Source organism: Eleutherodactylus coqui, chromosome 4 (genome assembly GCF_035609145.1).
Source record: "Eleutherodactylus coqui strain aEleCoq1 chromosome 4, aEleCoq1.hap1, whole genome shotgun sequence".
NCBI classification, from domain to species: Eukaryota; Metazoa; Chordata; class Amphibia; order Anura; family Eleutherodactylidae; genus Eleutherodactylus; species Eleutherodactylus coqui.
The window spans coordinates 204,265,813-204,282,013 of NC_089840.1; the positions used below are offsets into that span (position 1 = coordinate 204,265,813).

Consider the following 16,201-nt stretch of genomic DNA (forward strand, 5'->3'; position numbering starts at 1 on the left):
GTTCAGTCTTTTTTCACATTTGCTGTATAAGTGAATCAGAACGACTGTACAAGCGCTGTTTAAAGGGAACGACATGTGAATGAGCCCACCATGATTTTTGGCCTGCAAAAAATGAATGATGAGCGAAGACTGAACGATTCTTGTTGGTCGTTCAGCCAAATGTTCCAGTCTCCATCTGAGCACTTCTCACCAAATGTAAGGACATGGCATGAATGCAACGAGTGCAACAAATCAGGACTGGCACACAAATAAGGGTGGCCACACATACTCAACAGCTGTTGGCAAGTGTTTGTTCGGATGACAACCATTCCTCCCTTGTGAAAAGAGGATCTGGCATTTTGTAATTCAACATTCCTATCCACTACTTCCTCCCCACCATCTGCCAAACTAACATCTAGTACCTTAGATGGTCAGTTGGTCATATTGAAAATTGGCAGACTTTAAGGCTCTCACATGGGCGTATATGGCCAGCGTATTATGCGCATATTTTTTAAGCACAAAATACATAGTGCTAAAAGCCCATTAATTTCTATTGGGTCACTCACAATTGCGTGAAAAAAAGCAGCATTTCTTAGTTTGGTGCGTAATACGTACCAATATAGACTTATGGGGATTAAACATATGCAATAAATAGGCATTTTATATGCTTAGTTGCTGTGTATTGCGCATTAGACGTAATAAGCGGCCACATGCAACCGAGTAAGTGAGCCCTTAGTCTGTGTTTGGCCATCTTGAAAGGGGTTTTCTGTAAGTAAACGATTGATGACCTATCCTCAGGATAGGTCATCAATAGTTGATTGGTGGAGGTCCATCGCTTGTGATCCCTACTAGAGATGAGCGAGAACGCTCGGTAAGGTCAGTTACTCGAGCGAGCCTCGCTTATCTTGAGTAACTGCCTTCTTCTCCGAGCATGCTGGAGGGGGGAGGGGGGGAGATATCTCTCACTCTCCCCCCCGAGCATGCTCGGAGGAGAAGGCAGTTACTCAAGATGAGCGAGGCTCGCTCGAGTAACTGACCTTACCGAGCGTGCTAGCTCATCTCTAATCCCTACCGATCAGCTGCATGAAATGACAGCAGCTCCTGGGTGAGCGCTACTGTAATTTCAGTTCATATCAGGCACTGTGCCATACATTTGTATAGTGGCTGTCTGTAGTATTACAGCTAAGTCCCATTCACTTGAATGGGACAGCTGCTGAGGCCACGTGACAAATGGACAAGACATCAACAGCAAAAGAAGAGGCCTAAGCAACACACCCTCTTCAATCAGCTGATCAGGAGGGATTGGGGGGGGATGCCCACCGATCAGCTACAGATGACCTACCCAGAGGATAAATAGTTTAGTCCAGGAAAAATCCTTTATTAAGTCTCTTGACAGACAAGAATGAACAAGTCATTACCCTTAGACCATCAGCTGTTGCATTTCCAAGTGGAAGAATGTTATTATAATTAGCTCATAGGATTCTAGGGTTGCAGGCCTTACATTACAACATGCAGTGTTATAGTCAGACTGTTTTTGGAGTTTTCCATATATATTACACTGGGGATTCTAAGGTCGGCTTCACACGAGCGTGACGGGCTCCGCCACGGAATATTCCGCAGTGAAGCCCGTCACGGCGCCCCCCAGAGACCCCATACTTACCAGCGGAAGATAGCGTGAAGACGCTTCCCCGCCCACCGCCGTCGCGTCATGTGACACGCCCACTGCGTCACATGACGCGGCCGGGCGCGTCATATGACGCAGCGGCGGTAGGCGGGAAAGCGTCTTCACGCTATCTTCCGCTGTGTTACAGCGGGAGATAGCGTGAACGGACGGCTTCCATTGACTGCAATGGAAGCCGTCAGCGCGTACACCCGCGGCAATTAGAGCATGCCGCGGGTGAGGACGGGAGATTTCACGGTGCGGAATTCCGCGGTGGAATTCCGCACCGTGAGCATGGAGCTATTAGGTTCAATAGAACCTAATAGCAGGGGGCAACGCGGCGGATTTTTGCCGCGAATTTACGCGGCGTAAATCCGTTCGTGGGAAGGAGGCCTAAGTGCGTGAGGATTATTTTATGGAGATAACGTACGCTCCATAACTTCTAATTATTTAAAAGGTGTCTGGTTTATTTATTTATTTATTTTTAGTTAAAACAAAATCCACGTTAACCTGTTAAATTTTGATGTTTATGACCAGCCATGCATTTTACCAGAAAACCCTGTATATAAACAGCCCTTAAATATAAAACAGCATTACAGTATTCTACAATAAAGACTGATTAAAAATAGGTACAGCACAGAAGCAACAGCAGGCTATTAACAAAGGATGTGGGACTTTCCTGCATGAGGAGAATAACAGATTGCTTTTCATCCCTTTTTACATACAGTTCATTAGCTTGATGTTCATTAGCTGTCTCTAAACTCATCGAGATTCCGGTTCTCAGACACAGCATAAGGCAAGCATTGGCTAAGCTGGTCCTCTCCCCATATTTTATGACCTAACCTGTCTAAACTACTAGTAGTCAAGCAAATCTGCTTGAAATAAGCAATCCATATTACATAAATCTTTACAACTCTGAATATGTTGAACATGACTAAACACAAAACTAAGGCAAATACTTGCGGGAATATAGCTCATGAAGACAAACCCTTTCCATATGCTCCATTAGTATGTACAGATGTCATAGACTGGGAACGCTGCCAGAGCCGGGAGGCACTAACATAGAACAGCTCTCATTACAGACAATATACGGTACATCCATGTATTTCACAGACCAAAGAATGGCCAGCATCTAACACTACATTCTCCTGTAGTGGCCACTCCAAGGGGTATGCATGGCCAGCCATAGCTTGCTTTAGGAAAATGAGCTGATCGCTGGACCAGTTTCAATTTATAAAGGGGCTGTTTAGATTAGACAATTCAATCCATTTTAGGACTTATCACTGATTACTAGCCACTTTTTAAACTCAGAACCACGGCTAAGCAAATTTTGCCCAATCATCTTAAAATTCACTGGCTATTAAGGGTACTGTTACATGTCCTGCTGGGATCTGTAGTTCTAAGCTTCCTAGCAGCACAGCCCTCACAGGGTTAATTGATTGAGCTGGCTGGGTGTGGTACTTCCTGCTAGCTCAATCAATTAACCCTGTGAGGGCTGTGCTGCTAGGAAGCTTAAAACTACGGATCCCAGGAGCACACATAACAGGTACATTGGGTAAAAGTCCTGCTTTGCGATTTGTTTTTGATGAAGTTAAGGGAATCCGTTCACCCATTGTAATTAAAGTACTAGTGAATCTGGAAATTCTGCAAAACTATTGGCTCACATCTTAAGTAAAAATTGGAGAAATCCTGTAACTCTTCCGCAACGGAATTGCAAATGTAAAATCTGCAACGTTTACAAAAGCAGCAAAAAAGCGAACGAGATTTTACCAAATCTCATCCACGTGCTGCACAAAAGATCCATGCGGAAATTGACATGTGGAGCGTATTTTACCATGGAAACTTATGTTGCCGATTTTCACTGTTGATTTCACCCCTTTCAATACGTGGGGTGAAAACCAAAACAAATCCGCAGCAAAATTTGTGACAAATCAGTATGTAATTTATGCAGACTTTGGAGTGGATTCATAGCAAATATTGCGAGGGTTTGCGACAACATATACAGATTTTTATCTATACTTACTTTATGCTTCATGTCAACATACCCCCAATAAATATAAAGGCAGCCATGTTGGTGGTCGCATGGTTTATCCAAACAGAATTTAGAAATTACTAAAAGGTGAGTTATTAACAACTTGATAAAATAGGACAACTCAGGGACTTTATTACTCTTTGACTTTACAATCTATACTTACTTGATAAGACTGTTGTAAGGAAAATATAGTCGGAGAACGAGATCAGGCCACATTCACCTAACGTATAGAAAATACTGTCCTCATCTGCAAACTTCTCTCGTTCCTGAGCAATTTTCTAGAAAACAGATACAAAAGGATTAAAATTAATACAAAATTGATAGTTCGAAGTTATTACACTTGGTAATGATATGATTTTAGTTTTCAAAGCTTTCAATCAGATGAGGGGGGGGGGATTACCCTATGACTTAAAAAGAGGGGGGGGGGGGGAACTATATCCATGAGCCCATTTTTAAAATTAGGCAAAAAACAACTTAGTAATATTAATATAATAGTAGCATCCTTTATATGATTGGAATTAATTTCTGACAGAAGAAGTAAAGCTCTGAAAACTAAGGAAGGACTAGAATTGTAAAACTCTGACAGACTACTTGAAGACTAATACATATATAGGTATAAACATCTGTAGGAGAAACCACACGTCATATACAAGAAAGGAGGTCTACAAAAAGAAAATCAAAAAGTATCTTGCAAACATAAAATGGAAAAGTCATGCAATTGCCAGAGCAAGAAATGTGTGTACATCACAAGCACCAAGAAGTCCAGCAAGTTGAACACAAAACAAAGACACCATCACATTAGGGTCCAGTCGATGAACTGGTTACCTCTGTCTAGCGGAGATCCAATCATATACAAGATAAAGGAAAGAGAATTGGTTAAACAAGAGCACAGAGAGTTATGACATAATCAGCAATGATGCACAAATCCAGGCGGCTGGACATAAGAAATTCTCAGAGTCTACAGCTGGCTTGGGCAGATGGCTCCATTACACCAGGGAATGTGCTGCTACTGCTAAACTGAGTAATGTTATTGCCGAGCAGATAGGGAATTCCAGAGATAACACATGTGCATATGATATATGAGAAAAGACCAGATACATCTAGGATGACTTCTAGTCTATGAACCTGTATTGTGATATACTGTTAATGACAACAATAGTAATACGTGACATATGTAACTTCTGTTTTCTCAAAGTCCAACTACCCGCATATACTGACTAGATCATGGAAATAGGAAAGGAAACTATGAACTCTCTAAATACCAAGCTTCATTTTCATTCCATTACCCAAAGATAAAAAGATTTAAAAAGATGGAATGAAGACATAAATGAGCCACGAGGACGGCAGGTTAAGAGTAGGTTAAAAAGAAGGAGATCACAAATCTAGTAAGGTTTGTAAGGTGTAGCATTCCTTCTACTCACAATTCATCTTCACATTGCTATACACTGAAGTCCAATATGTATTGTATGAGCTCGTATTCAGAATTATTAATTACCAAACTGTCTAGTTAATATTTCTTATATAGAAAAATAAGAAGAAACCTGGAGTTAAGTAGCAGGGACCAACCAATATTAAGGAAGGCATGGAGGTGCTGGCAGTGTCCAACCTTCATCTCAGGCTGTGCCTCGGAGTTCCATCTGAAACCCTGAAAATGGGATTCAGACGGAGCTTCAAGACGCAATCCTGGGATATCACTCATCAAATCTAGATTGAGAAGGACTCCGTTGGAGCAGGATTCTGTTCCTTTCTGGCATTTGGGCTGGAGAGATCAGCAAAGGAAAGAAGAGAGGAATACATCCATCCAAACCTCCTACAGGCGATTCTAACACTAGTGTTGCCTGCAAAAAAATAAAGCTGTGGAGGTTCTAAAGAACAATACAAATATTGTGGAAGATCCTAAGTAGATGAACATAGCTGACGTCTTTCAAACCAAGGTGGTCCTTAATCATAACTTATTAAACATGAACAATGGTTGGAAACTTGTGAGTTGCGTTCGTCTACCCATAATCTAATGTCATTGTGTGAAAGTTATTATAAAATCAGAACATTCCTAGACAACAGTTTATTTATATGGTTTCACATTTGCATTCGGGATTCCACTCTCCTGCTGCGTTCGGTGCCCATTGCCTATAACGCGGTGCGTTAATTTTCCACTCTGCTGCCCCACCTTTAGATGGAAGAAAAAGTGCTGCATGCAGTGCTTTTTCTTCTGGTCTTTTGAGCCGATTGGCAGCAGAACCTTAGTCTGGAGGTTCCAACACAGATGTAAATCCAGCCTTAGGGCTTCGCAGCGTTTAACACATTACAGCCTATATGGTCTACTGGCAGAGACCGCGTAGGGGCTGCGATTGGCACTGCGCATGCCTGAGAATGAAGTGATCACGGACGTGCGCAGTGATTTTAAACTTTTTTTTTTTTAAACTCCCTGCTCCGTTCAGAGTGGGGATGTGTCTAGAAACCCTGCCCATACACAAAGCATGTGCATGGGCAGCGTTTCATACACAAATAGAGCATCCTGCCATTTATTTCTCCTGGGTATCGGTAGGCAGTGCCCACACACAGGTGCGAATGGAAGAATAAAAGTTGACTGACTTTCATTGCCTCCATTCACCGCATGTTATGCACGGGATATACGCGTGCATAATACGCGGTGAAAATATGCCTGTGTGAATGTGCCCTTAGTGTGATGCCAAGATCATGAGCCTTTTATAGAGAAAGGCTAAGAAACAATAGCCAGTACACCAAAAATAAGATAACACTAATTCACAAAGAACTGACAGGTAAAAGGACATTATACAATCCACTATTATCCCCAGTGAAATGACAATGTACTTGAACAATTATTAATACATCAACTTTGTATAGTAAAAAGGCTGTTCAAGAATCAATTTGCATTTCCAAGCAAAAATATAACCTTTTCAAATCTAAGTATATGTAATGGCTCTGCTAAATATCTCATCTGCAGTCCACTTTGTAATGTAGTAAAAAGAAAATGAAAGGGATTAGTGTGGCAATTGAAAATAGGATACATTGTGTGCGATTGGTGGCAAGTAGACAAAGTGGGAGACTAGTGTTTCTATTAGACATGTGGGTAAAAAAAGAGCCGCTCTCAAGCTGACCCTTATCTACTAATGAACGAGATGTTCTGAAGAGTGCAGGTGTAAAGCATCGTGCGGCAGTAAATGACTAGCTTTGTGTGATTCCAATCATTACAGAAGTAAGCCTTGTAAGGTATACTCTGTATACTATTCTAGTACAGCCCTAATGTGACAAAAGATCTGTCTTCATATTTCAAGTCTACAGCACATAAAACGCAGGGAACCTATATTGAAAACTCATCATTTCTGTTTTCTAAAGTATTTAGGCTGGTTTAGACACAACAATTATCACTCAAATCTTTTGAGTAATTTTTGAGCAATAATCATTGTGTACTTTTTACAAGGTGATCGCTCAAAGGTTGAGCGATCACCTTGCGCTCCAAGTGGGGGATGCAGAAGACAAGCAGGGCCACTTGTCTTCTGCATCCAGCTGTTCCCCGTTTGGAGCGCCGGGCTGTTATACAGCCGAGCGCTCCAAACGGGGGATGCAGAAGAAAAGAGGGGTGGCCCCGCTTGTCTTCAGCATCCAGCTGTTCTCTACTCTGAGCACCCGGCTGTTCTACAGCTGAACGCTCCGAACAGGGTATGAAGAACACAGGTGGACCGCTCTATTCTTCATACCCCGCCTGTCTTCAGGGAGCGGGATACAGCTGAAACAATAGTATCAGCTGTATCCTGCTGTGAATTCCTAATAACTGATCGCTGATCTGGGTGTACATGAGTCCACAGTTAAACAAATTACAAAAAGTGAAAATTCAGGACTGATGCTATTCTCCCTGGGAGTGGGTGTCCAGTTATGATCTCTTCAAGAACACAAAAGGGTAATCCTGAAATAGGAAAGGACCCAAGGGTAGCAGCAAAATGCTTAAAGAGGACTCTACAAACTACAAAAACTTTTGGAACGTGTCTACCAAAATAAAGCACTGAAGAATGCTGCTCATGAATAAGACATCCCCAAGGAAGCCACTGCTTTCCAAAGAATAAAATTACAGCCTGTCAAGTTTTACGGAGACCACCTGGAAAATCCACAAAGCATTTGGCAAATGTTCTATGGGCAGATTGTACAAAAGTAGTATTCATAGTATTGTGGATTTGTGCTAAACTGGTTCTATGTTTGGAGGGGGGAAAAACCCCCATTAAAACGTTATCACCAGATTTCATCCCAAATGTGAAGCATGGTGGAGAGGGCAACATTATTGTTTGGGACCGCTTTGCTTCCTCTTAGCCTGGACGTCTTGTCTTTATTGAGAGAACAATAAAATGTAACGCTTATCAAAACATTTTAAAATAGAATTTAAGGCCAGCAGTCCATGACCTCAAGCTGAAGAGACATTGGGTGATGCTACAAGACAATGACCAAATGCACAAGGAAATCATGTGAAGGATGGTTGAAAAAGATGGGTTTATGAATAGCCAAGTCTGGCCTTAACCACACTGAGATGTGGTGGCATAACCTGAAGAGGGCTGTGCATGCAAGGCATCCTAGAAATACTCATGAATTGAAACACATTTTCAGGGAGGAATGGTAAAAAACCTTCTCAGTAATGTTGTATAAATCTTATCTACGGCTGCAGGAAATGCTGCTCAAGTGGTATCTAAACGTTATTCAATGTATCACTTTTCTCTGCTTGTAATGTGGATGTTTACTTAACGTGCTGAATAAAATACATGAATGCTACAACTATTTGTGCATTATTAGTTTACATAGATTTTCTCTAGTGTTAAAAGACAATGAAGCCACATTTTATTAGTAATCAATGCAGAAATCCAGGTACAGTAATTCCCAAGGATTCACTTTTTCTTGTGATAGGATGTAAAAAAAAAAATTCTATTTATTTTTCATACTGTTGGCAAGATCGTAGATAATTTGCAACCCCGCACATCAATGTCATTTTCTTTCAAATCTGTATTTGCTTACTGAAATGAATATAAAATCGCTGACACATTGCTCACTATGTAAATGGGTATGTTACTCTCAGCAAATAAAGCTTTTTCGTTGTCTATGAAAAGCTATGCAATTTTCTGATACACTTTATATATCAATTCCTCATAGTTAAGATTTCTGAATGGGAAGCTTCATCGTCAACTTTCTGAGGATGAAAACCTGTCATGGTCATCTGATGCTCACATAATTGCTGTACAATTAGCAGAGCTCCTTCTTGTAAGCTCTACAAATATGTCATCATCACTTGAAAAGGACAGCGTTTCACCTTCAACTTCAGTGGGCACCATATAATTATTAACCTTTAATGCAACAAGACATCGATACACCTCTGGGCAGGTAGGACACATCCTGCACCATAGAGAGACAGTCCAGTGAATGCCACAAGACACTAGTTTATGCCCTGGCACGGAGGTACTTCACATAACAGGCTGTAAACTTACATCCTGTGGATGACTGCAACTCAGAAGCAGACTATTGCGCAGCAGAAGCGGGCAGACAGCCGGTCTCCTGCTACAACAGCGATCCCCGCTGTTAACCCCTTACATGCAACAATCAATGTAGATTGTTACGTCATTGGCCCCTGCCTATTTAAATTGTAGTGGGTCGATGGATTGGGTCAGGGCCTACCAAGGCCTGTGAGAGCTATTGTGAGCGATAACTTTGCGGTACAGAAGTAATTCAATGCATTGTTATAGCGATCATATCTCTTCTTGTTCAAGTTCTCTGCAGGGACATAAATTTAAAATAAAAATGGTAAAATCCCTTTTTTGCGCATAAAAAGTAAATATTTGACATCGTATAAGCAATTACCTGAACAATAAATTGAACACACTAACTATCCTGCATGGCAAAAAATGTAACATTAAATAACAAACAAAACTGAGCCCAAATTCTTATTTTGTTCATATCACTCCCCCAAAAACCCGCAATAAAAAAATGGTGATTAAAAAAGCCACATGTACCCCAAAATGTTCCCCAAAAAAACTACAGCTCGTTATGCCAAAATAAGCCCTAATAGAGCTCAGTTGGTTGAAAAATAAAGTTATGGGTCTTTGAATACAGTGAAGCAAAAAGAAAAAAAAAAGGATTTTCCACTTTTGCACAATCTTAACAAAAAAATTTACATAATTTTACTATTTTCATAATCGTACCAATCCTGAAAAAAATCATGTCCGTTATGTTGCACAATCAAGGCTGTTTAAGAAAAAAAAAAATCACACTGGTGGAACACAGTTTTCTCCCTGCCTCACACATATTTTAAGTTTTACAACACATTAGATGTACCGTATAAATTATACCAAGCATTCTGCTATGCAAAAAACCAAGCCCTCAAATGGCCATGTCAACGGAAAAATGAAAAAGTTATGGCTTTTGAAGAGCGGAGTTGAAAATCCCCCCAAAATGATTTCGCGCTTAAAGAGCCCTGGACAACCCCTGTTCAATAGTGGTAAAATAATAAACACAGATAAAAGGTCTGATGAAACCAGAATTGAACTCTTTGGCCTCAATTCTAAGTGTTATGTCTGGAGGAAGCCAAGCACTGCTCATCACTTGCCCTATAACCATCCCTACACTGAAAGTGATGGTGGCAGCATCATGCTGTGGGGATGTTTTTCAGCTGATGGGACATGGAGACTGATCAGGGTTGATGGAAAGCTGAATGCAGCCAAGTACAGAGATATTCCTCATGAAAACCAGATCAAGAGAATAAGGAACCTCACACTGGGCAGAACCTTTCAACAAGACGACCCTCAGCACACAGCCAAGATAACAGGAGTGACCTTGGGGCATTCACAGAGTTGTCACTATCTGGCCCAGCTGCAGCCCTGACTTCGACCCAATCCAACATCTCTGGAGAGACCTGAACATGACTGACCAGTCATTCCCCATCCAACCCAACAGGGCTTAAAAGGACCTGCTGAGAAGAATAGTAGAACGACCACAAATTCAGGTGTGCAAACCTTGTGGCATCATACCCAAAAAGACTTGATGTTGTAATTGCTGGCAAAAGTGCTTGAACGAAGTACTGATTACAGGGTTTGAATACTTCTGTCAATGCAAAATGTTAATTTTATTTATTTTTATGAAAAGCTTAAAAATATTTCTAACAATCATTATGTTTTCATTTTGTCAATGTGGGGCATTGAGAGGAGGATGATGGGGGGGGGGGGGGGGAACTTAAATTTTTTTATCCTTTTGCAAAAAGCCACAACATAAAAATGTAAAAAAAAAAAGTGCAAGGGTCTGAAAACTTTATGGACCCACTGTATGTATACATTGATATCATAGGTGTGGTTTACAATGGGATCTATCATACGATTCTAAATGGCGACTCATGGGCCAAAAGAAGTTCAACATTCCATCACTTTGATGGCAAGACGTGAGCTATTCCTGCTGTCAAAAGTCATGGGATCCTGAACTTAAGATTTCTTAGCTCAAGCCTTAATTTGAGGAACTAGCCATAGGTAAAAGTAGACCTTTTCTAATTTAAAGAGTACCTGTACTTTCAGATGACTTAGATAATTTTACATAAGGCAGCTTATAATAATAAGCTGCCGTGTGGATATGAGGGATAACACCCTTTTTGGCCATTATACGTCTTGCATCCTGCGACTTTCACCAGTGTTTCCCTCCACAGGCGGTGTCTCTAATTCTTAACTGCTGCAGCATCTGTTTATCTCCCTGCTCTCCATAGATTTCTATGGGCAGCACAAGTCATCCACATCATCCCCCTCTTCCACATCATATTATATTCGTTAATAGAGATGGACTTCCCATGACAACAGGTTGTGGCCAGCAAATTGGTAGGAAGAGCCACCCTAGTGGCCAGTACTGTGGAGGGATTTTTCATCACAAAAATGTTATTCTAGGAAAATATGTGATTTTCACTTTCCACTTGCTAGTTAGGACATTGGCTACCATATTAAGTTAACCAATAGATCGGGACTATGGTGTGCTATAGAGTATTCATGTACTGGCACCTGTGCTTACAAATACACTTTTTAAAATACATTTTAGTGTATTCAAATGCTGTGGTTATATTGTGTGCCATTGACACACAAAAAATGTAAAAAAAAAATTTTGGAAAAATATGGCAATATACTTGCAATACCCCCCTATTAAACAAGGGTATATATTTAAATGTGGCAAATATGTTGGAGAAATTTCAGAAACTCACACTCGCCTGAATAGAGATTGCAGAAATTCATGCACATGATGATTAACCCCTTAGTGACGGAGCTTTTTTGCTTTTTTCCCATTTTTGTTTTTTCCTCCTCCCTTTTAAAAAATCGTAGCTCCTTTATTTATCCATCGAAGTCGCTGTATGAGGGCTTGTTTTTTGCGGGACGAGTTGTATTTTTCAATGGCACTATTTATTGTACCATATAATTTACTGAAAAACTTTAAAAAAATTCTTAGCGGAGAGAAATGGGAAAAAAAACGACATTCCACCATATTTCGGTGCGTCCTGTTTCTACAGCACACAAATTGCAACAAAAACGACCTGATATTTTTTATTCTATGGGTCAGTACGATTGCTACGATACCAAACTTGTATAGTATTTTTTTTGCTGTAGTACTTTTATTTTTTTTTTTAAAGCTATTTAATTTTTTTCAATTATTTTCTGCGGCCATTTTGTGCGTGCAATACCTTTATTTTTTCGTCGACGTAGTTGAGCAAGGGCTCATTTTTGCGGGATGTCCTGTAGTTTCCGATAGTATCAATTTGGAATACATACGACTTTTTGATCGCTTTTTATTGCGTTTTTTCTGGGAGACAGGGTAACTAAAAAAGTGTATTTCTGGCGTTCTTTATTTTTTTTTTTTTCAGACGACGTTCACCGTGCGGGAAAAATAATGCACTACTTTGATAGATCGGACTTTTACGGACGCTGCGATATCAAATACATATTTTTATTTTATGATTTTGATTTTTTAATAATGGATATGGCAAAAGGGGGGTGATTTAAACTTTTATAACTTTTTTTTTTTAACAATTAAAAAAACTTTATTGATTATTTTTTTTACATTACTTTGAAGTCCCCCTGGGGGACTTTAACATGCGATGCTTTGATCGCTCCTGCAGTATGACGTAATGCTATAGCATTACGTCATACTGCTTTTTTACAGACAGTCTTTCAAGCCACCCTGTGTGGATGGCTTGATAGGCAGTCTGCTAAGGCAGCCCTGGGGCCATTCATTAGGCCCCCGGCTGCCATGACACCTGCACGGCTCCCCCGATCTCACCGCGGGGGGGCCGTGCGGGTCCCCCGAACAGCGTTCGGGGGATTTAAATGCCGCTGTCAGAATTGACAGCGGCATTTAAAGGGTTAATAGCCGCGATCGGCCGAGCGCGGCTATTGCCCGCGGGTGTCAGCTGTAATAAACAGCTGATGCCCGCGCTGCAACAGCAGGACATAGTTTTACGATAGGGCTGTCACTAAGGGGTTAAATGCTTTCATTAATTCACATGCAAAGTGTTTTAAACAAATCTACCACATGTAAAAAAAAAATCCAAAAACTTTTAAATCCCATTGAATTCAACGAAACTGTCGCTGTTAAAAAATGATAATTTTTCTCAGCAGTTTCTATTCATTTCAGCTGTCTTTTATAAGAAATATTAATCCAATAATGCAGTCTGCTGCGTGTTCTCGTCTAGTTAAAAATCAGTTCTAATCTTTTCTCTTATTTTTCCTTCTGTTTCTCTCCCCCCCCCCCCCCCCCCCTTCCCGTCCCCCAAATCTGCCATTTTATGTCCACAATGTGCTGGCAGAAAATTAGAGAAAAACAAAATAAAGTAATACCGATTTAACAAAACTATGTCCCATTAAATCACTTGTGTGAACTTAAACTTGAAACTACATTTTTTGAAACTACAAATCCTATGAAATACACTGCCGATCAAACGCCTTAGAACACCAATTTTTCCTGTTTTTATTGATATTTACAGTTTAATGTCTTAAATGTACTTGGAAATAAAGGCATAGAACAAATAAGTTAGCATGAATTAAAATAATGGATTTACTTTGTTTCACCAAAGTAAATCTATATTTTTGTCTCATCAAAGTAGCCACCTCTCACTGATAACAGCTTGGTTCTGGTGTATCTTGTCTCCACTGAAACTAGGAGTGGAAACAAGGTTATATGCAGGTGGAGATATAGGCACCGCCCTAGCTGCACGCTGGCAAAAGACTGCGTCTGTCACCATATTCCAGTGGAGAATGGAGGCTGGGCCGAGAGTGACAGCGCCCGACCAGAGGTCTTTGCAGTTGACAGCGGCACTGCCATCATGGTAAGAGCGGGGGCCAACTTTTGAGAAGCAGGACGACGACTGGAAGACAGATTGTAGTGGAGGCCGGCGGGGAAACTCAGAGCGCAGGGGTGGAGACGGGGTAAGTGGCGGGGTGAATGACAGCAGGGGAAATTATTCAAGTACGCCGGGATCACTGACAGGACCCGAGACAGGACATGATGGAAGACCACCCAAGAAAATTACAAGGTGTGTCCGGAGTGAACCTTACACCAGTAACTAACAGCTTTACACAATCAAGGCATTCTTTCTACAATTGTATATAGCTTTATTCGGAAATTTCTTTCCAACATCGTTGCAGAAGTTCCCATAAATGTGCTGCACTTGTAGGTTGCTTTGTTTTCACGTTTTTGTTCAGTTCATTCTAAACAAGCTCATTGGGGTTTAGGTCTGGAGACACAGCAGGCCATTCCATCTTTGAAGTCTACCAGCTTCTAATTATTTAATTCTGACAAAACCTTTAACCCCTTGAGTGGCGGGTTTCCTACCACCCTGTCGTGCCCACCAGGGCAGGTTTTTTAAAATGGTCTAATCATTGAATTTCAACTAATTTTGCAGTTGCGTCTCAAGAGCCATAACTTTTTCATTTTTCCATTGACATGGCCATATGAGGGCTTGTTTTTTGCGGGACAAGTTGTGATTTTTTTAAACGGGGGAGGAAAAAAAGAAATGGGGAAAAAAGAAAAAAAGGGGCCATGTCATTAAGGGGTTAAATAATGTATTAACTTCCTTCTCTGGGTCATTACGACGCATGGATACCACGTGTGATTGTATTTTTGATTTTTTTACAAAGTAAAGGGAGACAAGTGTTTTTATTATTTTTTTATAATTTTTTAACTCTTTTTTTTATTTTAATTTTTTGTCCCTTTAGGGGACTTCCACAGGGACCCATCAGGACCCCCTGATCACATTCCGGGGGTCCGATGGTGACAGCCCTTTACATGCTGCAGTCACATAGACTGCAGCATGTAAAGGGTTAACACAGCAGAGATCGGAGGTTTTCTCTGATCTCTGCTTTAAGAGCTAGTACCTAGCTGTCCTCTGACAGCCAAGCAGCAAGCTCTCCCTGCCACAGAGACCATCGGCTTTCTTCTGACAAGCCGATGGTCTCTATGGCAACCTGTAAACAAAGCAGGAGATTGCCGGCACATCGGCAATATCTTCTGCTGGTTTTTCAAAGTCCTGCACTGCTCTATGTGGGTCTGTGCAGGCAGAACACAGTGCCACAGCTTGTGGCATTGTGCTCTGCAGCTCCCATAGTGATACATAGCCCGGAAATCTTCCGGGCTATGTTGCTATGAGCAGTGAAGCTCGTCCCGGAAAATTTCCGGGCGTGCCACTCAAGGAGTTAAGTGTGTTTTGGATAATTGCTTTGCTGTAATATGAACTCCTATCCAACTAGGCAAACATCAGAAAGTATTGCATGGCAGATTAAAATGATGGTAGCCCTTTTTGTCCAGTGTGCCAGTCACCAACTCTGGACCCAGCAGAAGAGCCCCAGACTACCACGCTTCCTCCTCCATGTTTGACAGTTGGCGTCACACACTCCAGAACAAATGTTTCACCTACTCGAAGGAGTACAAAAACCCTGAATGGATGTACCAAAGAGGTCAAGTCTTGATTCATCAGTCCATAAGACCTTCTCCCACTCTTCAATAGTCTGCTGGAGATAATGCTTGGGTCAGGCAAGTTTTTTTTTTTGCAAACTGTGCCTCTCCCTCACACAGGCGTTTTTTTTCCAGCATTTAGCACGGAGTTCTCAGTGCTGCATTAAACACTGTACAACGGTCCCATTCATTTCAATGGGGATGCACACACAAGCCTTAGAACGCAGCGTTTTTAATGCCACAATTTAACAGGTTCCATTTTTGGGCATTTCAGCATTTTAAAATGCTGAGAGTCACCCATTGAGATGAATAGGCAAGCATTTTCAACGTTGCAGAAAATGTGGCACAACCCGGTACCACTTTTTTGACAGCGTAAAATCATAAACTGATCTCTCTCCCCCACAATCCGCAGTAATTGCAGCATCCAAAAACGCAGCGTTTTGGCAAATGACTGTGTGAGGGAGGTCTTAGCAGCGGCTTTCTTACTGATATTTTGCCTGTCAAAACTGCAGCCAGAGGTTCTCTTTTCAAAGTTGAAATGGAAACTTCGTTTTTTTGTGCAGCATAAG

At 41.1% G+C, this 16,201-nt stretch overlaps 1 protein-coding gene across 1 annotated transcript in view; it reads right to left on the reverse strand.

The window, feature by feature from the left end:
- MICU1 (mitochondrial calcium uptake 1) overlaps positions 1–16,201 on the reverse strand; it is a 275,102-nt gene that overhangs the window by 142,782 nt on the left and 116,119 nt on the right. The window contains exon 6 of the mRNA XM_066600576.1: positions 3,835–3,949. Within this exon, the coding sequence (XP_066456673.1) occupies positions 3,835–3,949 (115 nt within the window). The remainder of the gene's footprint in view (positions 1–3,834; positions 3,950–16,201) is intronic.